This window comes from Pongo pygmaeus, chromosome 21, assembly GCF_028885625.2.
Source record: "Pongo pygmaeus isolate AG05252 chromosome 21, NHGRI_mPonPyg2-v2.0_pri, whole genome shotgun sequence".
In the NCBI taxonomy this organism is placed as follows: Eukaryota; Metazoa; Chordata; class Mammalia; order Primates; family Hominidae; genus Pongo; species Pongo pygmaeus.
Window position 1 is genome coordinate 46,470,899 of NC_072394.2, and position 26,336 is coordinate 46,497,234.

General features: G+C 49.0%; 1 protein-coding gene across 5 annotated transcripts in view; it reads left to right on the forward strand.

The window, feature by feature from the left end:
- The window catches only part of TOX2 (TOX high mobility group box family member 2), a 155,246-nt gene that overhangs the window by 27,408 nt on the left and 101,502 nt on the right, over positions 1 to 26,336 (forward strand). The window contains exon 1 of one of the 5 annotated variants that reach the window (XM_054467710.2): positions 3,914 to 4,059. The exons of the other annotated variants lie outside the window; for them this stretch is intronic. Within the exon in view, the coding sequence (XP_054323685.1) occupies positions 3,934 to 4,059 (126 nt within the window). The 5' untranslated portion in view covers positions 3,914 to 3,933. Of the gene's footprint in view, positions 1 to 3,913; positions 4,060 to 26,336 lie in introns of those variants that run through there. 5 annotated transcript variants of the gene reach the window in all.

Consider the following 26,336-nt stretch of genomic DNA (forward strand, 5'->3'; position numbering starts at 1 on the left):
GTGAGTTTGCCTGGGCTGTGTGCATTGACCCTCATGAATAAGAAGATGGAAGTGGACTCCTTGCTGTGAGCCTCAACTTCCTCGTCTGTAAAATGGGAACTTGTTTCGTGCAGGTGTGAGGATTAAATGAGATCATCAAAGCACGGTAGAACCTCAGCATGGTGGCTGTTGGTTATTAACAGTGATATTTATGGACCAGACCAGGCACTTTCCATCGATGACAGCTGCTTTGCACAAAAACCCCACCAGGAGGGAACTGTTATTCCCATCTTAACATTAGTAAACGGAGGCTCAGAGAGGATCTAAGTTTGGCCAAGATCTAAGGGTACAGCCAGGATTCAAACCCAGGCATTCTGGCCACAGAGCCTGGCCATTGTCCCTGCCCCTCACCCTGGGAACAGCTGAACAACAAGGAAACAAGTAACACCATAGCTCATGCCTGTCATCCCAGCACTTTTGGAGGCCAAGACGGGAGGATTGCTTTAGGACAGGAATTAGAGACCAGCCTAGGCAACATAGTGAGACTCTATTTTTACAAAAAAAGGAAAAACACAAAAATTAGCAGGGTGTGGTGGCACATGCCTGTAGTCCCAGCTACTCGGGAGGCCGAAGCAGGAAGATCTCTCGAGCCCAGGAATTCAAGGCTGCAGTAAGTTATGATCACGCTACTGCACTGCAGCCTGGACAATAGAGGGAGACCCTGTCTCAATAAATAAATAAATAAATAAGAGAAAAAAGAAAACAAGCAGCTTGGACAAGCTGCCTCCGTGGATAAGAAGAGAGAAGCATTAAAACTGAAAGATCATTTCCAAAAGGCTGCAGCTTCTCCACAGGAAGCTGAGTCATCTCTCTTTGTTTTGAACCATAACCATCACGTTGCCTCAGAATCTGAAAAATTAAAAAAGAACTAAAAAAATGCCGAGTTTCTTCATGGTGCAGAGGCCCTTCTTGTCTCCACCCCAGAAGGAGCTGAGCAGAGGGGCCACAGCGATGGGACCCCCTCCAACCCACATTAAATACCTCCACCTGAATATTTATTGCAAAGCCAAGAGCACTGCACCTGGAATCCGGTCTCACACCCTGGGATTTGCCTTGCTAAGCCTCAGTCATCCAACCTGCCAGGCAGGTGCACCTGCCCCAGCCCTGCCTTCTCTGTGGGGCTGGTGCTCTCGGGGTGCATGAGTCAGGGTTGGGAGGATGCTTTCTCACCTGCACACCTGTGGATGGTACGATCACAACCCCAAATGCCTCCTCTCAGTACATTTGGCAGAATTCAGTCCAGAATCTGGGCCTCGGCTTAGCTCCTGTAAACTCCCTCTCCTACAGATGGTGGGGTTCAGTAAGCATTTGATGAAGAATGCAGGGGCTTTCTGTGCTTGTCTGGTATCACCCAGCTTCTGCCTTTTAAAATGCCTCATTCCTTCTCTGTGTACTCAAACTCTGCCCCTTGTCCAAATCTCAGCTTGACTGATACCTTTTTCATGAGGCCCTCGCCCAGGTGACCACCCTGAGACCCTTACCCGTGGGCACTGTCTCCCTTATATCATACTCACCTCTGTGTGTAAGCTGGGCTTCCTATGAGGACGGGGGCAGTGTCCTGATCACACGTTGCTCCAGCTTCTGGAATTATGACCTATGTGAAGTAGGGAGGAGGCAGACGGAACAACAAAAAAAAGTTTTTTGAGTGAATGAATAAATAAATGAGACTTGAAAGATTTTTACCTTTGTGTTTTCTCTCTGACAATCAATTATACCTTTCACTTATCTCTTGTTTCTGATGAACAAGTTTAACATTCAACAAGCAACATGGCTTCTTGCAACATCAACAAATGCCCATCATTTGTTGATCATGCGGCCATCAAGGCCGCATAGTATTCCATTCTGTGGAGAGCCATGATTTATTTATCCAATCCTCTATCAATGCACTTTATTGTCATTTTCATCTTCTTATAAATAATGATGCAATAAATATCCTTGTCCACATGAATTTGAGCCTAGAAAGTTCTTTATCATCCTAAGCTTATATAAATATTCATGGACAATTTCTTCTTGCATGCTTACAGCTTTGTGTGTGTGTGTATGTGTTTCTAAATCTTTGGTACGTCTGAAATTTTCATCCATCTTTGTATCGCGGTGCAAAATGCACCTCTCTTTTGCCTTGAGACGAGTGCCATGTGCCTTGTATCTATGGGTTGTGTGCACTTTCTATTTGGTGAGCATACACTGTGTGTCAGGCCCCATGCTGGGAGCCAGGACCCAGAGATGAGCAAGACAGACGATCCTGACCATCAAGAAGCTCAGAGCCTAGAGAAGAACAATAAACACAGACACAAAAGCCATCAAACACATGAACAGAAACCATTGGCTGCAGGAGTGTGCTATGGACAAAGTAATTCAGGTGCAGGTGAGATTAGAGGCGCTCTCTTTGGGGAAGAAGGAGATCTCTGAGCAGAGCTGGAAGGATGAGAAGCAGTCAGCTGTGTGAAGGTCAGGGGAAGAGCATTCCAGGCAGAGGGAACAGCATGAAAAAGGTACAGAGGCAGGGAAGCAAGACTTTTTCCTTTCTGGAGCCTTTTGTAATCCCCCTTCCAGCCTCTCCCTCCTCCTGCAGACACGCTGGGCACCAGCCCCCTTTATCACATGAAATTTGCTATTCCCAGGCCGTTCTCTCTGTCACTTACTTTAGTATTGCTACAAGTGTTCAGGAATAAGATGATTCCCCAGAGCTCTTCCTGCTTAGTCTGGATCCTCTCAGCTCTGTGATGCCTCCTCAGCAGCCTTTGCTGCTTCTGAAATGTCCAAAAAATTAAAATTAGTTTAATAGCACCCGGCACAGTACATGACACTTAATAGGTACTATTATCCCCATTTTACAGGTGAAGAAACTGAGGCTCAGGGAAGTTAGCCATTCCAGCAGGCAGAGCTAGGATTCGAACCCAGCTCTGTCTTATTTCAAAGTCTGCCTTCTTCATGGAGCCCTAGTTTAACTGCATTTGTGCAAAAGCTAATGAGAGACTGCTGGTTAACCCTTAGTGCCTGGGGCCAGCTTTATCCCAAGCCCGATCAAGGCTTGTGGTGGGTGACCTTGGCCTTTGGCCTGATGGCTTCAGAAGAGTGGAAAGGAACCAAGGGAGGTTCTTATTTTTTCATTGTAAATTACAATGTAATACATGCTTGTGGTAAAGAAAAAAAAATGAAACAAGAAAGAAAAAAGCAGCAACTGAAAATATCTCCTCCTCCCTAGTGTAACCGCTATTAACAGCCTGGTATCTTTTATAGTGCATGTTCAAACACATACATATACACCGTTATTGTTTTTATAAAAATGGAACCATGTCCTTGACTTTTTCTCCCAGGCAGTTCCAAGTCAGTACCTACACACCTTCCTCATTCCATCGGATGTATTTCAATGTATTCAACCAGACCCTGGCTTTCGACATTTAGCTGTCTCTAATTCTCTCCTTGGGCATGCATCCATGCACTGAGTACAGGTATTTCTGCAGGATGGATGCTCAGGAGTCTAATTGCTGAATGAAAGGGCATGCAAGTTTCACACATTGACAGGTGCTGCCAATTTGCCTTCCGAAGGCTCTTCCAGTGCAACACCCCTCCCAAGGCAGCGTGTGTGAGTGGGGAAGGCTCTTAAGCCACAAATGACGTGGAGCCGCGCTGTACTTAGGGGCTGCCTCCCCTTCTGCTCCCCGAGACCTGGCGTGGAGACCGCCACCAGGAGCTCCGAACACGCAGGCCCAAATTGGAATAGGAGATGGATTTTGATAAAAGAGGTTAAATAACAGGTTTTTCCATTTCACCTTATACGAATGGGATGGGGGGTGGGGGTGCTGGGCCTCCAGCCAATAGAGGACCAAGAGTTGTCAGGAGGGCTTATAAAGCTTGCTATTTCTGGCATTTTTTCCTCTTTCTCTGCTGATTATGCAGCAGACTCGCACAGAGGCTGTCGCGGGCGCGTTCTCTCGCTGCCTGGGCTTCTGTGGAATAAGACTCGGGCTCCTTCTACTTGCAAGACGCTGGTGCATTGCAGGTGTGTTTCCGCAGAAGGTAAGCAGTGGGTGCCCACCGCCCCATGAAGTGGAGGTGGTCAGGCCGTCACTGTGGGCTGAAGACAGGTGATGTCTGGATGGGGGCAGGCAGGGACCTGGACTGGTGCTTGTCACATTCTGGAATGAAGATGCTTTAGAGGGGCCAGGAGGCCTGCAGTTGGCAGCTCCTTCTTGGAGAGGAATTCTGGAGGCGGTTGGGGCTGGCCTCTGGAAAGCAGGGTCAGGCTGTGGCCTTGGTGCCCAGGCTGCTCAGGATCATTCATTCATTCGTTCATTCATTCATTCAGCACACCCTGCAGTAGGCCTGGCCAGGTGTGGGTTGGGGGGTCTGGCTGATTCAGACTGGAAACAGTGGGAGCACTGATGGGGATGGCCCATGGCTTGGGAGGAGCCCAGAAGATACCTGGGCTAAAGAGTGACAAGGGCCTTCCAAGAAGGCAAGAGGGGTGAAAAGTGGCTGAGGACGTCACCAGGAATACCTGAGCTGCCTCTTCCACTGGATTTTGGAGTTCGGGGAATCAATAAAAATTTCTTGCCAAATTTGGTGAATGCCACCTTTTCCTTGTGTGAAGTAAGGACATTGAAAAATAAGCAGTTGGGATCTCTACGCACCATATTTTCATGGAAGAAAGGACAGCAACAAATGAGAAAGGAACTAAGGGGACTTAAGGGGACGCACATGCCCTTAATAGGTGGCAGAGATTTCAAATGCAGAAACCTAACGTGAATGGCCATCCCAGCTGTGCCTGGGAGGCTATCTTGGTGATGGGAGTTGACTGGGTTGGGGGCGGGGCTTGTTGCTGTTGATGGCGCTGCACCCAGCAGACCAGGAGGCCCGACCTCTTCTGGTGCTCTGATTTATCACAGCCATTGTTGAAATCCGGCTTCGTGCATGTGTGTCCCAGCAACAGAAGCCTCCCGCTCAGGTCCGCTTTCCGTCATTTGGAACATCCTGGGTGAACTGGGAGAGACCAGGAAACACCAGCTTCTGTGCCTCCTGGGATGGTTTCCACCTTCTTCACTCTGGGTCTGAAAGCCTGCAGAAGGCAGTGGGCCCAGGTCTGCAAGGGAAGCCTGAGGAGCCAGCTGGATACAGAATGTAGCTATTGAGCACCTACTGTGTACTGGGGTCTGGGTTAGGCACTGCTTACAAATCTCAGCTCGGCCACAAATACAATCTGTGACGTAGGGCAAGTTCCTTGAGCTTTCTGTCTTTTCATCCATGAAATGGGGACACTGATGCCTACTTTCTTGTGTTGTCATGATGGTGTGTGTGTATAAGCATTTACGTGTGTTCATGTGTATATGTATGCACACATGCACGTGTGCACACATACACTGTGTAACACTTTGCCTGGTGTGTGGAAGGACCTCATTAATGAGGCATGAATGAATGAACAAATGACCTAGGATGTCGGCTCAACTCATGAGGAGGGCGTGGCTCACAAGGGCATGTGTTTGTGTGCATCTGCATGTATGATCCAGGGAGCTCTCTTCTTGTGCTTAAGAGTCAGAGGCTCTGGAATCTGTTTGGGGAGCTTGAAGGGAGGACCACGGTCTGTTTTACAGCCCTGGCTAATAGGAATTCTTTGTGTTTCTGGTCACTTCCATGGGTTCTTGACTGGGAGACGAGTCCATGGCAAGGACTGACTGGCCATTTTGAAAGAGAACCAACCGATCCTTTTGGTGTTAACACTTCCTGAACAACTTACTGAATACCACTTATCAGCACTGTGTTGGTGGGGCCCTGGGAAAACAGCCAGCCAGTAAGCCAGCGTTCAGATTGCTACCTGATGACCTGTTTGCTGAGAGCCCCTGGCTGGGAAGGAAGGTGCTGGAAGGAAAGGAGTCTTGGAAGGGAGAGAGTGGCTGAGAATTGTACCCTCACACATGCTCCCTGCCTGGAGAACAGAAGCTGAACCAGGTTTAAGACCTTAAGTCATGGCTGTGTTCCTAGGTTGCTGTGTGACCTCAGCACAGCAACCTCTCTGAGCCAGAGTTTCCTTGCCTATAAAATGACAGATTGTTAGGAGGACTAAGTGGGATAAAATATATAAAGCACATTGTTGGTGCTCAGTAAATAACGTGTTCTCCTGGGGAGGGAAGAGGCCCTGGAGAGCCTTTGCCTGAAACCAGGGTGTCTGCTGGCACGCAGGGGCCCAAACACGGCAGGCACCTGCTGAATATTTGTGGGAAGAATGAAGGTGTGCAGAAGTGGGAGGCCTGAGTTGCAGGGCTTTTCCTGCCATTAGTAATTGCTGTGTGATCTTGGGTCAGTTCTTCATCCCCTTTGGACCTTTGATTCCCTCAGAAGAAGAATCCAGGCTGACGGCTTCAACCCCTGCTCTTCCACTGTGTTGGAAATCGGGTATGTGGGAGCCTCCAGAGCAGGATGAGCTTCATGTTTGAAATTAATTTCCTTTCCTCGGCCGGCGGCATCGCTGATGACTCTCCCCTGCTGCCTTGTGTATGAACAAACCGGTAATTAATGAAATTGGGAGCAGGGGCAGGGAGGCGAGGTTTCCCGTGGAGGCAGCTGGGGGCCTGCTGGGGCAGCCTCTGTGCCACCCACTGGGAGGCCCAGGGCTGCCATCTCCGTCTAGCCAGGGGGCCTGGCAGATGTTCACACATCTGGACAGTTGCAAAGAGAGGCATAAAATATAGATGGGGAGATGGGGAGTGAATTCTCCAGCTTCTCCTGGGCCTGGGGAGCCATTTTCCAGGGAGGGCCTTAGGAAACTCCTGCTGTTGGGTGTTGAGATGAGCCTGGAGTAGGAATTGGGTGGACCTGGATTTTCAGCCTTTGCTCTCTTGACTTCTAATTGTGAGGCTTGAGGCAGCTCACTTAACCTCCCTGGGTCTTCCTTGCTGTGAAGAGCAATTGAGGCCGTGGGAGCAGCAGCCCCCTAGTCATGTGGGGATTGGTGTAGAAAGGCAGCTTTGATTTGCATGTCCTCACCCCAAGGGCTCATCTAGAAGGAGACAGTTACTCTCAATGGCTCTTTTCCTGATTCACACCCTCCCTCACCTCAAAATGCCCCTTCTACTTTGTATATATGACTGTCCACCCCTTGGCTTAGGCCACAAATGTGGGATCATCTTTGACCCTTTTCTCTGCCTTACTCCTTGCATCTAATCCACCTGCACTTGCTGCTGGCTGTACCTTCAGAGTGCAATGACTTCTCCCCGCTTCGCTATTACCTGTCACCGGGTTGACTGCAGGAGCCTCTCCTCCCAGGCCTCCCTGCCTCCACCCTTCCCCCTTGTCTTTTCTTCTCGCAGCAGCCAGTGGGGTCTCTGAGAACCACCTGATGCATACATCCCTCCCTGCTTAAAGCCTGTGGTTGGGTGTCTTTTGTAATCAGCTGGATCTGTTCTGATACCTTTAATATACCCACCTGGGGGAGCTGGGCACCTGTCTGATCTCACTTTTTGCAGTCCACAAGCTAGCTTCTGCCTCCTGCAGAATCACTGTCCTGCTCCCTCCTAAATCCCCTTCCCCACTGACCAAGCTATTGTGCCTCTTAATTTTACTTTCAGACCCCATTGTCCAGAATGTTTCTTTTACCCCTTGGACTCCTGTTTATTCTTGCAGGTGTGGTCACGACGTCCACGGCTTTCCAGAAGCCTTCTCTGATTGCCTCCACTGTCTAGCCACAACTACCTGAGCCAGGGTCCCCTTCCCTGTGCCCACTTCTGTCATTGTCCTCCCCATCAGTGCTGTGATGCTCTGGGAGGACATCACCCACGATGATGCACCTTTATTCTCACACGTGCTGCAAGGCCAGACAGCACAGAAATGTTAATTTAGGCAGTAGAGCAAAGACCTCCCTGCAAATTAAGGGCCTTCAGACCTAGACAGACTGGAATAGGATCCTCAAACTGGTTTGATTTGGCTGTGACCTTGGACAAGCCACCTAGCCTCTGTGAGCTTGGAGGGTCACGAGGATTGACGAGACGACATGTATAACAAACATCCTCTTCTTTCCCACTTGCTGGATAGTAAGTGTTCCCAAAGACACTTGGAATGTTTAACCCCTCACATTTGCTCTGAGCAGAGCAAACTCAACAATGCATAGACGAGCCCACCACAGAGCCCCAAACAGGAGAAAAAATAGCAGCCATCGGGGCAACCTGAGATGCAGAAGCCACAGGAAGAAGCCGCAGGCCAAGCGGATGTCAGCTGCTCTGAGGCCCTGCTGAGGTTCCTCGGATGTGCCGAGCTATGCAGCCCTCACGCCTGCCCTCGCTGGCTCCCCAACCACAGCATCAGATAAGGCCGGTGGAAAAAGTGCTGGCTTCCTCTCTCTGGGGAGGGGTAATCTCAGTGCCATCTGTGGGGCACACTCCATCCCCAGTTGCCTCTCTGGCCTCCCCTACCCCTCCCCACTGCTTGCTCTGCCCGTCTTTGCTGGTCTCTTTGCTGACCAAAGTCACACCTGCCGGCAGCTCCCATCTTAGGGCCTGTACACAGGCTGTCGGGCCCTGGAATGCTCTCCCCAACACATCTACTTGGCTCACTCCCTCACCTCCTTCCAGTCTTGGCTCCACTATCACTTCCTCAATGAGGCCCACCTTGACTGCTCTGTTGAAACTTGCATACCCTCTATCTCGACATTCCCAATACCCCTCACCTGCTCAACTCTTTCTTCTTTCCATATACCATGTAAGTCACTTGTTGACTGTGTGTATTGTTTTCTGTCTCCAATGCAAGAGCGTAAGCTCCAGGGGTCTTTGTTCACTGCTGTCTCCCAGGAGCCCAGAATAGTGCCTGGCACAAAGTAGATGCACAGCAAATATTCTTTCGGTGCATGGATGCATGAGTACGTGAATAAGAACCAGCCCAGCAATCAGAAGAGGTTCAGGCTAGATTTTGGGGTGAGGGGGGTTTGTTTCTGGGCTCCAGGCCCCAGGGATGGGCTCACATAGTCATTGAGGATTCTGGCCCCAGGATTGACCTGCATTGGCCAGAAGCCCCTGCTGACCTTCAGGGCGATAGCTGTCTGGGGCCAGAGAAGGGTCTGGAAGCCTATGGTCCCTTTCAGGAGGACCCTTGCAGTAGTTAAGAGTTTGGCTTTGGAACCACATTGTTGTGGGTTTGAATCCCAGCTGCACCATGTCCTAGGTAGACAGCCTTCACGTCTACCTCTCTGTATTCGAGTTTTCTACCTTTAAAATAGAGTAGATAGGCCGGTGCGGTGGCTCATGCTTGTAATCCCAGCACTTTGGGAGGCCGAGGCATGTGGATTACGTGAGTACAGGAGTTCAAGACCAGCCTGGCTAACATGGTGACACCCCGTCTCTACTAAAAATACAAAAAAATTAGCCGGGTATGGTGGCACACACCTGTAATCCCAGCTACTCGGGAGGCTGAGGCAGGAGAATCATTTGAACCCAGGAGGCGGAGGTTGCAGTGAGCTGAGATCATGCCATTGCAATCCAGCCTGGGTAGCAAGAGTGAAACTCCATCTCAAAACAAAACAAAAGTAGCGAATTCTGACCTTGCTTGGGTGGTGATTACGAGGGTTACATGCAATATAGGTAAAGTGCCTGACTCATGGTAGATGATCAGCAAATGATCATTGCTATTAAACTTATTATTATGGTTTTTTTTTTTTTTTTTTTTTTTAGAGAAAGGGTCTTGCTCTGTCACCCAGGCTCTAGTGCAGTGGCATGATAATAGCTCACGGTAGCATCAAACTCCTGGGTTCAAGCAGTCCTCCCATCTTAGCCTCCTGATTAGCACTACAGGTGCATACCACCATGCCTGGCTAATTAAAAATAATTTTTTTTTGAGACCGAGTCTCGCTCTGTCACCCAAGCTGGAGTACAGTGGTGCGATCTTGGCTCACTGCAACCTCCACCACCTCCTGGGTTCAAGTGATTCTCCTGTCTCGCCCTCCCGAGTAGCTGGGACTACAGGTGTGTGCCACCACACCCGGCTGATTTTTTTTAAATTTTTAGTAGGGACGGGATTTCACCATGTTAGCCAGGATGGTCTCGATCTCCTCCGCCCGCCTCGGCCTCCCAAAGTGCTGGAATTACAGGCATGAGCCACCGCGCCCGGCAGAAAAATAATTTTTTTTTCTAGGAGATGGGGCCTTGCTATGTTGCTCAGGCTGGTGTCAAACTCCTAGTCTCAGCTATCTTCTCGCCCCGGCCCCCCAAAGCTCTGGGATTACAGGTGTGAGCCACTACCCCGGCTTAAACTTAACTGAGCATGTCAGGGTTATGCTGCTGTAACAACTCCCTGAATCTCAGTTGCTAATCATAAGGAAGGTTTATTTTTGTTCTTACTACGTGTTCCATGACATCAGCAGAGAAGTAGGGGTTGGGCTCTGCTCCACAGATCACTCAGGGCTGTAGGTCGGTCAAGTCTTGACCCAATGGAACCTTGCTGGTCCTCTAGAGAGAGCCTGCAGATCTCAAGTTTGCTTTTCTATACTTCCACCCAGAGGAGACCCACATTGTTTCTGCTCATAACCCATTGGCCTAAACTAGACACATGGCTCCAATAAATGGTAAGGGGAGCCTGAGGTGTAGTGTCCTATGTGCCAGGAAGGAGAGGAGAGCCAGATATTTGAGAGCAGTAGTAAAGTCTACCACAGCAGGTACTTCCCTCTCTGTCCTCTCCAGACATATAGGCAGACTGAGACACAGTTAGTCAGTACTTACGGGACTCACTGTGGGTGGTTGAATAATGACCCCTAAGTATAGCTAGGTCCTAATCTTTGAAACCTGTGTATGTTACTTTAAATGGCAAAAGGGGCTCTGCAGATGTGATTAAGGGTCTTGGGATGGGGAGAGTATCATGGGTTGTCTGGGTGGGCCCTATAGGATCACAATGGTCCTTATAAGTGAGGAGGGGTTGCAGAATCAGGAGAAGGTGATGTGAGGATGGAAGCAGAGACTGGGGTGACGTGCTATGAAGATGGAGGAAGGGACCGCAAGCTAAGGAACAGAAGCAGCCACTAGACACAGGGAAAGGCAAGGAAATGGATTTTCTCCTAGAGCCTCCAGACCAACCAGCCCTGATGACACCTTGGTTTTAGCCCAGTGAGGCTGATTTTAGACTTCTGGCTTTCCAGAACTGTAAGAGAATAATTTGTGTTGTTTTAAGCCACCTGTTTATGGTGATTTGTGACAGCAGCCCTAGGAAACTAATATATCACCTTCAGTCAGAAAATCATTTGAGACCCACTGCATAGAAGCCTCCTCTGTCTGCTCAGACAGAACTGACCCGTTCCTCCTGTCTCTTGTGGCACCCCTTGCACCTGTCTGTCATCATGTTCATGCACAGGCAGAGGTGTCTCTTAACATAGTCCTTCCACTCCCAACCCCCATGCTCCAACATGTATACGCACACTCTCAGCCACTCTTTGAGCCTCTCATTGCTTGGGCTGATCGGGGTTGGTGTGTGTCCATGTCTGTAGGAATGCAGGGCAGGCTGGTGGCAAGGTCAGTGTAAAGGACTTGTCTCTAGGGAAAGGGCCCTGGCATGCCCTAGGAGTGGCTCAGTTGGCGGGAGGGTGAAGGATGGGGCTGGGGAAATCAGCAGGGACCAGGCCAAGCAGGACCTTGGGACCAAGAGAAAGAGGTGGATCTTTGTTTTGAGGACAGAGAGGAGAGCCTAGTAGGATTTTGAGCAGGGGAGCGACTATGGATGACTGATGACTGGGTTCTCCTGGTTTGTGACTAGGTTAGAAGACTGTCTTTGTCCTCCCATCTTCTGGAAGTCAACTCTATGCCAGACACTCCTGAGCTATGCTTTTCACAGGATTTCTCATGCATCCATTTTATAGAGGAGAAAGCTGAGACTCAAGGAATGGAACCTCATGGAATCCATCCTCCACATGGCTAGCTGAGTCATCTTTTAAACTATAAATTAAAGCACGTTACTCCCCTGCAAGAACTCTCCAAGGGCTTCCCATTTGGGATGAAATCCGCGTGCCTTATGGTGGTCCTAGGACCCCAAATCACGTCCTTGCCTCGCCCCTCTGCCTACTGTGTCCTGCGCGTTATTCACTCTGCATGCGAGAGCTTCTACTTGTGGACCTCAGGGACTTTGCATTGCTGCTCCCTCTGCCTTAAATGCTCCCACCCACTACTTGTTGCCTGACAGCCTCCTTCTCTCCCTTCCGGGCTCCCTCAGTTTAATTGCTGCCTCTACAGAGAGACCCTGTCTCCACACTTCCTGTGTTTGCTGCACAGCGCTTAGCACAATGCAATGTGTGACCACCTTTGTGTGTTTGCTTGTTTGTTGCCTGCCTCCTGCAGTGGACTCTGAGGCCTGCAGGGGCTGGGACTGTGTCTACCTTGCTTCTCGTTGTGTCCCAGCCCCCAGGACCTGGTATGAAGGGGGCTCTCAGCGAACGAACCTCTGCGGAAAGATGAAGGATGGGTCCTGTGTGCAGAGGACGCAGGGAGCTCTGGACCTTTGAGGGTGGCTGGAGGCTCCTGGACCTGCCTCGGAGGACAGACACCAGGCAGGGGCCAGCTGAGGAGGAGCGCCAGTGGTTTCTCTGGGCACCTGGGCAGTCCATTCCTATTGCACCTGGCCTTGACCCACTCCCTGTGCTGTCTACATTCCCTGTCACATTAAACTCTCTGCCTGCCATTTCAGCCTCTGGGAGGATCCACGAGGGTGTGGGGAGAGACATCAGACCTGGGTTTGGATCCCAGCTCAGCCACTTAATAGCTATGAGACCTTGCACAGTTTCCTTTAACTTTCCAAGCCTCAGTTTCTTCCTATGTAAAAATGGGCATACAGAGGGACAGCCTTCTAGCACATGAGTCCTGGTGCTTGATTCAGCTTGAAACTGCCTTATCTGCAATCCAAAAAGCCCTGCAACCAGAAGTTGTTTTGTCAATATGCTGCAAACTCGTTTGGCCCCCAAAATCTGACCTGAGCTGACGCGAGGCTCTTTGTAATCTTTACTCACCCCACTTGTGTGAATATTCATATGTTCCACTGCAGAAATATGAATGTGTTCCATTGCAGGTGTTGCCTGAGGCTCCACTGAAGCTATGGCATAATTTGCAGAATTTGCACTTCATTACTTTTCTGAAATTCAAACAAATTCTGAAACTGCACGAGTTCTGGCTGAGAGCTGTGGATCTGTGCATGTGAGTCGCTGCTGAAAACCCTCCTGGGGCACAGGAGGGCCCATGGGGGCCTCAGGCAGCCATCGCAGAGCCTGAAACCCCTTGTTTCCCCTTGGCTGGCTTCTGGTTTCTTGGCAGCCAGTGTCTTCTTAGCCACCTGGGGTTATGTTGGGTTTTGCTGGTTCAGGGGCAGGGGTTAAAGCTTAGGGCAGGGTGAGCCGAGGTACTCAGACATTTCTGATGTGAATTTAAAAGGAGAATTTTTTTTTTTAATGAATCATCAGAAGAAAGAAATCAGAAGGAAGTGTGTGACCAAGGAGAGGAAATTAGGGTTTGCAAATTGCATGAGTCACCCCCTTTCTGACTCCTGGGTGATCCCTTGCCCTTGGCACTTTTCACTCATCTGTGAGACTCTCAAGGCCGTATTCTGCATAACATGCTAGGGCTGTCATGGTTTTATTCTGGCTCCAAACCTGCTTCTCATTCTAGCCATCAGTATAAATTTCTATTTTTGAATCACTGCCACGCTGTTTTACTTATTATTGTGTTAGCCAGTGTTTCTTCCCTGCCCAAGCCCTGCTCAGACTCCCGTTTCCCCATCTTAGCATGTGCAACACATTCTCTACCCAGAAGCCAGAGGCCAGTTTCTGAAGTGCAGCTCACGTTCTGGGTTTCAGTCTCACCTCCCCAGTGTGGCCCTTGAAGCTCCCTTGTGATAAGGCCCTGCTTGCCTTTCTGTCTTATCTTGCACCGCCTTTCTACTCCGTGAATGGGCCCTTCCCTCCAGCTCCCAGGCATTGGAGAATGCTGTTCCCACTGGCCTCTGCCCTCGCCTGGCTAGTTCTGTGCATGCTGCAGGTAGATCTGCTTAGAAGCCACCTCTTCCATGAAGCCTTTTTACAAGACCCTTGTCTAGGCCCCACGAACCTGGCTTCCCATCTACTTACCACCCACCCATATTCTGATTCCTGGTCCTGTCCCCTTCCCTAGACCACGGGCTCCAGGACAAGGACCGTGTGTCCACCAGGTGCAGTGGCTCAGGCCTGTAATCAATCCTAGCACTTTGGGAGGCTGAGGTGGGTGGATCACCTGAGGTCAGGAGTTCGAGACCAGCCTGGCCAACATGATGAAACCCTGTCTCTACTAAAAATACAAAAATTAGCCAGACATGGTGGCTCATGCCTGTAATTCCAGCTACTCGGGAGGCTGAGGCAGGAGAATCACTTGAACCTGGGAGGTCGAGGTTGCAGTGAGCTGAGATCATGCCACTCCACTCCAGCCTGGGTGAGAGTAAGGTTCTGTCTTAAAAAAAAAAAAAAAAAAAAAAAGACTGGGTTTTCTGTATATCACTTTACCATCCCCAGCACTCAGAGTAAAAGGCTGTTTTAAGCAAGACTGTTTTAAGCTCTCGAGTCCTCATCCCCTGCCTCTGGCTAGCTGTGTCTGCCTAAGAATGGCCACCATATTGCCTTCCATTAAGCTGGAACCCGTATCCCCTGCCTCTGGCTAGCTGTGTCTGCCTAAGAGTGGCCACCATATTGCCTTCCATTAAGCTGGAACCCGTTTCCCATGTCAGCAGTGGTATGAAATATCACAGTTGCATTGCAGTAAGTTTATTTTATGTGCATTTCCCCACTTGCCATTGAATCGGGTGTCCCTTTTTTCCCTTCCATATTTGTTTCTTAAGATATGGCCTCATGTGTGACTTTTGTTTGAATCCCATGTCTTTTTGTCTGTTGGCATCTTGCTTTCTGTTTAATTTGACTGAGCCATTTCTACCTTGTATATATTAACTGTCTTATAGTTGGTGCTGATATTTTCTTAGTCTGATGTCCTTTTCATTTTGATTTTATTATGTTTTCTTCCACAGAAGATATTAATGCATATATATTTGAATCTGTCAATCTCTCTTCCTCTGTGATTGCTTCGAGGGCTGAAGAAGTTATCCTGCCTCCACAGATCTGATAAACATTCTGTTCTGTTTTCTGATTGTTTCCCTGTAACACGACTTTTTATGTTTAACTCTTTAATCCGTTTGGAGTGCATTTTGATGGGTGTCTTGCAGTGGGTATCTAGTTCAGTGTTCCTAAGTAGGGACAGGATAACCCTCTTGTCCCCATTCTGTTTATTAAATAATTAGTCCTTGTCTCTTTGTTTGCAAAAGGGGAGACAAAATACAGTAGCTGTTATAAGCGTGAGCTTTAGCAGAATTAAGATTTTGGCTTTGCCACTTTCTGTGTGAGCTATGAGCACGTTGCTTAAATTGGGCTTATTTTTTCCTCTGTAAAACTGGATGATATCTGCCTCCTAGTACTGTTGTCAAGATTGAGCAGAAGATCATGTGTAAAGCACATCACATGTTACCTGGCATAAAGTAAATGCCCTCTTTTTTTTTTGGCTTAAACAACAAATATTTATTTTCTCACAGGGCTAGAGGTCAGAAGTATGAGATCAAGGTGTTGGCAGGGTTGGTTCCATCTGAGGCCTCTGTATTAGTTTGTTCTTACACTTCTATGAAGACATACCTGAGACTGGGTAATTTATGAAGAGGTTTAGTTGACTCACGGTTCTGTGAGCTGTACAAGCTTCTGCTTCTGGAGAGGTCTCAGAAAACTTACCACCATGGCAGAAGGTGAAAGGGAAGCAGGTACACTTCACATGGCCAGCAGGAGAGACAGAGCAAGTGGGGAAGCGTTACACACTTTCAAACAACCAGATCTCATGAGAACTCACTATCACGAGAACAGCAAGGGGGATATCCGCCCCCAAGATCCAATTACCTCACCACGTCCCTCCTCCAAAATTGGGGATTACAACTCGACATGAGACTTGGGTGGGGACATAGAGCTAAATCATATCAGCCTCTCTCCTAGGCTTGGAGGTGGACACCTTCCCCTTGTGTCTTTACATGGTCTTCCCTCTGAAATGCCCTCCTTAATCTTGATACGTTTCCATACCTGGTTGGGTCCAACATTGTACTTTTCCTTCTGTTCCATTGATTTAGGGTTCTTGTTTTCTGTTACTGCCACACTGCTTTAATTGTGGCTTCACGGAATGTTTCCCTCTCTGGCCAGACTGGGCATCCTTCCATTACTCTTTCTTTAAGAATATTGCTTTAAACATGCACCTGTTTTCTTTAGTGGATGTTGATTTTCTCTCTCACATTCTGTACTGTAGCCCACCTCAGTGACTTCTAGACACCCCTTCTTCCCCTTCCCCAGCACACATACTGGTTTTCCCCCCACCTGGCTGCCTAGCCTTTGCTCACTCTGGACCCACTACCTCACAGGTACGTACCAACGGCTCTCACCTGGCCTATCTCCACCTTAGTGCTTTATCACCCCCCTCCGGGTGTCATTATGCAGATACCCATTTTCCCTATGGACCTGAGCTTCCCGGGGAATTGGTTCTAGGTCCCTAGTGCCCCTCTGCACCTGGCATGTGGCCAGGTACATTGTAGGTGCTGAGGTCAGGGCTTGGGGAAGACAGGAATGTTCACCGTGCCCTTGGGCTTCTGACAGTAACTGGGCTAAATCTGGCTTCTTCTGGAGGTGCAGGCTTAGGGGACCCAACAATTTGGCGGTTGTAACCCTGGACATGCTCTTGCCAATAACGGTGGGCCATCCATCAGCCCTGGCCTTGGTTTCCCCAGTGGGATTTGCAGAAGCCAGAGGGTTAAAGCCCTCCCAGCCCTGAGGCCTCATTATTTATCTTAGTGGGTCCATAGTGAAGATGAATTAGAATAACTCATTGGCACATGCTGTGCCTTGGAGTGCAGTTTTCTGTTTTCTGGGAGAGAAAAGGCCTCTTAGGACAGAGCCCCCCACTGCCCTCCTGGGTCTCCAGGAGACAGCCCAGATCTGGGTCAGAAGGATTCAATAGTCAAGAACAGAGGGGTGGCTCTCTGCTTGGGAAGGCAACTGGGGTGAAAGTGGGGAGCTGGCCTTTCTCTGCACACTGCTAGGTAGCATGCAAAACCCTGCCTGTTCCATTCCTGTTCTCCAGGGGAGGAATCTGAGGACGAGAGGAGTAAGATCCCTGCCCACTGCCACACAGCAGCTTAGTGCAGAGCCTGGACTTGAACCTAGATCTGCCTGCTTCCAGAGCTGTGCTGCACCAGTGTTCTCTCAGCTCCCAGTCCAAAGGCCGACATTGAGACAGCGCTTAAAAATATATCAGCAGTGTTTACAAATACCATTTCCTGTGTTATCTGGTACTGACAGAAGGAAGTGAACCTGGCACTTTGTCTGTGTTAGGTTTGGGGTTAGAGGCACAAGTGCCAAGTTCAGATGACCTAGAAAAACCTTTCTAGGTCAAATTACAATTTCAAAGATTTCTTTTCTTCTTCTTTTTGAACCACTCCAAGATCGAACGCTGTCGTTGACATATTTCCCTTCCGACAACACGAGCCCTTTGTGGCATGATTGAGGGCTTGTTTAGTAGTGCTGGGGAGAAAATATCTTCCACATCATCTGCTCATTGTCTCAGTCACACTCGTTCCCCCCACACCACAGTGCCACCCGACATACGCTCATGCGGCTTTTAGTTAATTGTCTTTGGCAAGAATCAGTTTTGGGACTTGTTCCCAACCGCTTGGATGATAGATAATTGTCAAATACAAATATTGGCAGCGCAGGGCAACCTGAGGCTCTAGACCGCTGACCGCATCCCAGCCTCTAGGGAGAGCCAGGAGCTGGCCAGCTCCGTGTTATGGGAGGTAACGGGGCAAGACCTGGCAGCAGTACAGCCTTCTCATTAGAGTGTAGGCTCTGGAGTTGAACTTCCTGGGTTTGAATCCTCATTCTACCCCTACATAACCTCCCAAGCTACATAACCTCCCTCGACCTCAGTCTCCTTTTCTGTAAAATGGGAGCCTCAGTAACTTACCTCGTGAGGTTGTCGTGAGGATTACAGGAATGGATGTTTGTCATTCAATTAAGAGTGCCTGGCTTGTCATTAGTGTGATATAAACATTGCACGCATTCGTTCTAATGAGTAAACGATCGTAGCCATTAGTGGATGCTGCTGTGTGTCGCCCTAGTCCCTCCTCAGATCCAGGCACACATTCTATCAGCTGCTTAGAGTGTTGGCTGCTGCCCCTATCAGCTGAGCCTCTCTCTGGGCAGCTCCACGGTGCCTTTGGTGGAAAGAGGAAGCCTTGGCCAAGGTCATCAACACTCGCACCCCGGGCATCCTGGATCCGATGGCCATCCCATGTGGGATTACACAATGCTTAGCTCCCTGCCTCAAACTGGGACACCTCTGCTGGGCCATCCCAGTTCCAGAGCTCCCCTTGGGACAGGCGGAGGCCTCCGTTGTGACTACATCACAGTTTGGCTTGTCCCTCTGGCCTGTCCTGCTCCCCCACTTCCCTATAGCACTTCCCAATACATTTCTTGTCTGCAGATTTCACACTCAGAGTCTGTTGGGTACCTGAAACAACAGGTAGCTATCCAGACGCTGAATGGAATCTGATTTCCATTTTAAAGCATATGCTGATTTCACTTGCTTGTATTTTTGGAAGCTTTTTGAGGAGTGGCCTTGGGTGCTCCTGTCTCCCACCCACTGTGTGTGCACCTTTTGGGCACTGTCAGCATGCCTTGGTCACCTCCATGGCTCCTGCTGGGAAGAATGTGGCCTAGCTCCTGGGCAGACCATAAAACTTAAGACTGATGGAATGGCCCAGGGGCTCAGAGGGCATCACCCATTCAACCCTTCCAGGTACAAATGAGGAAACTGAGGCCTAGAAAGGGGGAGGCCTTTTTCAAGGACACACAGTGAGTGGTGCATTTCTTTTCCATCTTTGAAGGTGATGGTGTCTCAGGATATAGTGAGCAGGCTGGTCTTAGGAACCAGGCATGCGGCTGTTGTGATATGGCGCTAGGGTCCAATACATGTTTTACGGGGTGCCCCCATGGCAGAGGGGTGGCCAGCCCAGCCCGGGAGTAGGTATCAGCAATGGCTTCTGGAAGGGGGACAGCATGGGAGTTGAATGGGCATGAACAGTGTGGAAGAGAGAAAGCAGGGAGTTTCAGGTGGAGGCACAGCTGCTGCAGAGGCCTGGACGAGGCATGCGGGAGAGTGTGATCTGGGCAGGGAGCTTGGAAAGGCAGAAGAGGGGATGGGCCTGTGGTGGGTGGGAGGCAGTCTGGACCGCCGGGCTGGCAGGTGGCAGATGCTCAAGTGAATGCTGTGGCCAAGAATTAAAACTTTTCCCCAGTGGAGGGGATGGGACTTGATGGAGAGTGACTTGGGGAGAGCCACGCAGAGGCCTCACCCATCATGGTCCCAACTGACCCTGCACTGCCTGAGCCAGCTGATGCTCAGACACGTGGTTGTGGAATAAATGAGTGAACGAATGAGGGAAGGGAAGATGGTGCTGAAGAAGAGGCCTCCAGCTGCACTGTGGCGGGTGGGTGGGAGCAGGGATGAGCCCACAGGCTCTGATGAAAATGGCTCTTGGTTGGGGGTTTTATCCTTCTGAGCCAGACTGTGGGTCCCTACCTTCCCTCCTGTCACTGGAGAGGTCCATGGGCCTGGTTTCGTTGAGACTCTGGGGACTTGGGGAGTGCCGGTGGGTGAGACCAGCCGAGAGCATGTACATTGGCATCCCCCACAGCAGAAGCCCAGGGAAAGGCCTCAAAGTCGTGAGCCCAATCAGATGAGGTCCTGGCCCTGCCCCTTGGATGGCCTCATCTCATTACACTTTGACCCACTTCCCAGCCCAGCTCCCTCTAGCCCCAGGCAGCGTCTGCAGCCCTCTTTGAACCATTCCCCCTCACAGCGCCAAATGAAAATGTTTGTTGAAAACAACATGTGCATAATTAAAGCTTAATGAGCGCTTGTCTGTTTGGAATGTGCAATTAGATTTACAATCGGGGATGGGAGAGAGCTCCAAATGGCTTTAAATGGAGCTGAGAGAGAGGATAATTTTTGCCATAAATCTGCAGTAATGCAGACGGTGTGTGAGCTACCAGTGGCAGTACCAGGGAAGGAAGAAATACAGGCCTGCAGGCCTCCATGCTATCTATGTTAGGGGGCTGCCCTGCCCATCAGGCCAGGCCCTCTGGGCAGCTGCAGCTGGTGAGTGTACTGGGATGGGACTCACTGGTGGTCCTGGGGGCAGATCTGCCCTAGGTTGGAGCTGGAGTTCCTGCCTGCAGCCTATGAGACCTGTGATCCAGCCAACTGTGAGGGGCTGAGGGACTGGTGCTGAGTTCAGCTGCCCAGGATCCCAGGATCCCATGGCTGGGGTGAGATTCCTGTGTCATCACCATGTTCACCCCCAGCCTGCAAACTGGCTTCAGGGCAGAGCCCTAGACTGGGATGTGGCCCTCTACTTTGTTCTCTGCTGTTTCCCAGTACCCAGAGAGCATACATAGTAAGGCCTCAGTTAACATTTGTTGGATGAATGAATGCCTTGTTACCAGACTCTTGCCCTCAACATGTCACTCTCCCTCTGCAAACCCCATTTCTCCCATATCTATCACAGAGAAATGGATTCGGCTACTGCTGATGTCAACTCTTCTGTCTCTGGGGTTCTGGGTCAGGAGCAGATAATGACTAGGGCAGCGTCTAGACCAGCACCATCCAGTAGAAATACAATGCAGGCCACACACATGATTTTAAATGTTTTAATAGCCATGTTCAGAAAAAGTGAAAAGAAACAGGTGACATTAATCTTAATATTTTAGTTAACCCAGTATATCCCAAATATTAATGTTATTCCAATACATCATCAATATACAAATATTGACAAGGTATTTTGCATTCCTTTCTGTTGTCATCATCATCATTCTTGCTCTGAAGTCTTTGAGATTCAGTGTGGACTTTACACTCGCCCACATCTCAGTTTGGACTAGTCACGATTCAAGTGCTCAGAAGCCACATGTGGTAAGCGGCCACCATTCTAGATGGTGGAGGTCTAGAAAGAGCACAGTTAGAGCCAGGTGGGAAGGGGCAATGATTCCCACCTCCCAGAGGAGCCCAGGTGCCTGGCAGCCCTCACCTGTGGTGCTATAGTGACCACTGCCATTTTTACACTACCCCTCGATGTCTTTTATTGACTGAAATAGATGGCGCCATCCAAGCCAACTCTTGTTGGCGGTGGGGACAAGGGTCCTGCAGGGGCCCACAGCACTGAGCTTGCTTACAAGGGACATTCCCAGCTCCTGTGGCAGGCAGTACCCAAGGCGTCCTTGCTTCTGATAGTTAAGGTCCCAGGCCCATAGTCATGAGGTCACCTTCTCTGGTTCACGTGGCTTGGAGGCAGTGGGGGTGGGAAGCCAGGGTGTACTCTTAGGAGTCAGCAGCCTGGACTTCAGACTCAGCTCAGGCAGGTCTTGGCTGTGTGACCTTAGGCAGATCCCCTAAACTTTCTGGGCCTCTGTCATGGGGAGGATTTATCATAGGCAGAATACGAATGTGCGTTGTGCCCAGCAAAGCAGGTGTACCAATCAGGAGAAAAACATTTTTGAAGAAAGGTTAATATCTGATATTTTAGGAACAAAGCATGAAAGTCGTCGTTGTTGGGAAAAATAGGCCCTTGCAGTTGGAATTTCTTATAAAGACTTTAATTTGCAAATTTTATTTCAAATTACATACAGTGGGCACAGGCATCAAGAGTCTTTTCCATGATTAAGACCTCAGAGATTTGCACAAAGCCCCACTCAGTTTCTTCATCTACAGAAGAGAGGTAGTTACAGCAACTGGCAGGGTTCTTAGGAGGATTCAATAATAAAATAAGAAATAGCTAACAATGATTGAGTGCCTTCTCAGGCAGGCAATGTTCTAAGCACTTTCTGTATATTTATTTAATCCAAATGATAGTCATACCCATTTTGCAGATGAGAAAACTGAGACACAGTAATGTAGTTAAAAAAAAAAAAAAAACCCAACAGCTTGAAAGCAACAAGCCCAGGATTTGAACCCTGGCAGCCAGACCAGGGCCTGTGTTTGTATCCACTGTGTCATCATGTTTCTCCAGGTGGTGATGGGCCTGGAGTTGGTGTACAGGGCCCGGGTCAGGCTGAGACTGAGGCTTCCCAGGCCGTGCTCTATTCCTGTTCCTCTTCCATCTGTGCTGGCCTCTGTGCCTGCACCCCTCCCCCGGCATCTTCCTGGCCCTGATGTGTATTTCCCCATGAGACTTCCACATAAAACCGCACTCTCGGCAGGACCTAGGTTGCCGCTGCCTCTCTCTTTAGAGCTGTGTTTTATCTGTGCAGAATGAGCGTTCTCACGGCCCAATGTGGGGCAGGCGGCAGCAGTGTGTGCTGCTTTGATTGTTTCCTCTTTAGATCTTGGTGAGGCGCAGCTCAGTGCCTGTGACTGGCTAGGCTGAGGGCTGTGCATCCCTGGTCTTTGATCTGTGTCTCTGTGCAGAGGGGAGGAGCAACAGCTTCTACAGAACAGCTGCTGCTTTGGTACCTGGGATCAAGGCCAAGTTCAGACTTCCTGGGTGGCTTTGGACAAGTTCCCAACCACTCTGAGCCTCACCTTGCTCATCTCGACAGTGCGGCTGCTGCTCATGAAAGCCTTGGGATTTCTAGGGGGTTCCAGTGAGATGTCTGGGCACAGATCTGGGACAAGGGCTGGTATACGTAGGTGCTCTTTGGCCAGTGCTCACAGCAGCCTTGGATGTCATATTCCCTGCTCCTTGCCTAGTCACCTCCTGTGCTTCCTACATCATGGAGACTCCAAGTCACTTTTTCAGGATGCTTCTCTGGAAAGACCCTCTGCCTTGCTTCTGCTCCCCTTGGCTAACCTGATCCTGGCCTTTGTCACATGTGTCAAAGAAGAGGGCATCATTCAATATTGAAAGCAAGAAGCTGAATTCATTGGTATACTTTGCAAAGGTAGTCTCCCCAAATCAAGCAAGAGGCTGATCTTTTCAGGGTTTGGGGAAGCATGGAGTCCTGGGATAGGAGGACTTTCAGAGCAGGAGGTTCTGAGACTGGCTGGCTGTCTCTGTGGTGGACATGTGGCTATTAGGAGTAAGACTATTGATTGACTGACTTTCAGAGGTGGGGCTGTAAAGCTCCCAGTGACCAATGAGGATGAGCTTTAAGCTGGTTTGGGGATTCATTGTTTGCAGCTTGGGACTGTGGTCAAAGAACATCTTTTCCTTTGTAGATTTGGAAAATAGGAAGGTTTTATTCTCCCTCCATAGCTGTCATCTTCTCCAAAGGACTGGGGGTTCCTTGAAGGCAGGGGCTGTGTCATCATCATTCTGGCATGCCTGGCACCTAGCACACTGCCTGGCACACAGTAAGCACTCACAAGAGATCGTTCAATGAACAATGACTGTTGCCTCCAAGTCCCTTTGCTTTTATCTCTTTTCAGTGCCTTTGTGATGATCTATTTGCATAGATTTCCCAAGGGGCAGTGGCAAAATTCACTTGTAGATTCCCCAGTGGCTGGGAGCATATTCCTCAGCACATGATAGGTGCCTGGTACACGATACAACAAAGGCACTGCCTGGTCTCATTTCGCCTCAGCATATTTGAATGAGATCTTAGACCCAGGACCAAGAGTGGGAGTGAATGGGCAGAAGACATGGGAGGGAAAGGGTCAAGGTGAAGAGGCTGACCTTGAACAGGAGGGAGATACCTTTTCAGACTAAAGGAAGGGAAGTCGAGATGAGCATGATGTAAATAACATAGGGAAGGTTGGGAGAATTGAGGGAATATCTGATGACTTCAATTCCTCAGTGACAGAGGAGACAATGTCATCTGTTAGACTGAGGGAGATGGGGGCTGATAAGGGGATAGGAGTTGAGTATATCATAACAATGATAATAGGTAACATTTATTAAGCACCTGTCAAAAATAGTTAATATCTGTAACATAATGCTTAATAATGCTAACTCATAGCTGATGTCTGATAACAGATACCAAGAACCTTATGAGGTAGGAATGTGGCTGTCATAATTGTTGTTTTACAGGTGAGGAAAGGAAGGCAAAGTGATGTTAAAGTCATTGAGCTCGTAAGTAGTGGAACCAGTCGTCAGATAGGTGCTGTTACCCAGTATGTTACACTGTACATAGGAGTTGAATTAAGTCCAAAGCTGATTTTAGATGGAAGCTTTTGGTTAGGTCCAAGAATATGGGTTTATAAAAGCAAGCAAGACAGTGTTAAGGTTGGAGTTTGTAGCCAGAAATAAAGAAGGGCCTAGGAAGAGGTAGATTTCGGTGGATACAGAAAGGGAGAGTGTTCCAGGCTCATGGTGGGATGATGTGTAAGAGTGGGGCCACTTGCTGGGTGTGGTGGCTCATGCCTGTAATCCCAGCACTTTGGGAGGCTGAGGCAGGCAGGTCACTTGAGAGCAGGGGTTCGTGATCAGCCTGGCCAACATGGTGAAACCCCGTCTCTAAAAATACAAATTTAGCCAGGCTTGGTGGTGCATGCCTGTAATCCCAGCTACTCAGGAGGCTGAGGCAGGAGAATCACTTGAACCTGGGAGGTGGAGGTTGCAGTGAACCGAGATCATGCCACTTCACTCCAGCGTGGGTGACAGAGCAAAACTCTGTCTCAAAAAAAAAAAAAAAAAAGTTGGGGCACTGGAGGCTCCCACTATGCTGAGGACCCTACGGGAACTGAGACTTGGGGCTGTCCTGGAGGGTCCTGGATAATATAGGCTAAGTGATGTGGAGTCTCTGCAGGGTTTGGATCTGAGGAGTGAAGCGATTGCCCAAAGATCGCTAGTGATAGCCAACGTGTAAGATGGATTGTGTGACATGGACCCACCAACATGGGTTTGTGGTGCCTGTGTGTGCCTCCACGCTGTGCATACCACATGCATTGTATACCTTTGTGTTCACACTCAGCATACTCTTAGGAAAGCTGAGCAGAAGGATGTTGCAGGTGATTGGATCAGAGGGATGTAGATGGCAGGGAGACCAGAGTCACCCCAGGGGTACTGACTGTGGGACTGTGTGGAAGGTGACAGTTTCTGTTACGACAGGGGAGTGCTGGAGAAACAGCAAGTCCATGTACATGTTATGAGTTCAGTGCCGGAGGTGTTGAATTTGAGGTGCTCATGGGCAAATGGGGGAGATAGCCAGGGAGAAAACTATATATTGGAATCTGGAGGTAATTTGGCTAAAGATGAGGATTTGAGAATTGGTGATGTTGCAACCATGAGTAGCTATGACATTTTCCAGAGAAAGTGTGAATCGAGTGAGAAGGAAATACCAGACCCACATTGCTATGCGCCTATCCATTCCATCCAACCACTCAACCCATTTTATCCACTCAGGAACCCACATGTCCAGGCATCTATCCATGCATCCCCAACACTCATCTCGCCCATCCATGTTCATCTTGTCCACCATCCCAATACTCTTCCCATACACTTGTCTGTTCACACTCACGCAGCCATCCCCTTTCACCTATCCATTCATCCACTCCTCCCTCTCATCCCAGCCATCCCATCCATACATCCCAACCACCCATCTATTTGTCCATCCATCCATCTCATTAATAAACCATTCATTAATAATCATTTTATATTGATGACATGTTGAAATCATGTTATGAATATATTGAGTTAAACTTAATTTTGATGATTTATTTATCTGTTAATATTTTTAAACTGTGGCTACTACATTTAAAAATAATGAAAAGAGTATAATTGGATTGTCTGCAACACAAGGAATAAATGCTTGAGGGGATGGAAACCCATTCTCCATGATGTGATTATTACATATTGCATGCCTGTGTTGAAACATCTCACGTACCCCATAAAAAAACTGTGGCTACTAGAAAATGTAAAATTACATATGTGGGTCACATTTGTAACTTTTATTATATTTCTGTTGGACAGTGCTAATGTGTACAATCCCTCACCCATCTATTCATTCACCCGTCCATCATCTGCCGATCACCCATCTATACATCACCCATCTATCAATCATCTATCCACCCATCCATTCATCCACCCATCTGCCCATCCATCCATCCCATCCTTTACTCCTTTCTCCTTTCCATCCATTCATCTACCCACTTATCACATCTGTTTACCCCACAAATATTTTATTTATACCTGTCATGAATCAGTGACTCTGTGGTCATAAGAATGAGAAAACTGAGGCTTAAAGCAGTTAAGCAATTTGCCCAAGGTGGCACAGATGGACCTGGGATCTGACTGTCTAAGATCAGGGCTCTTCA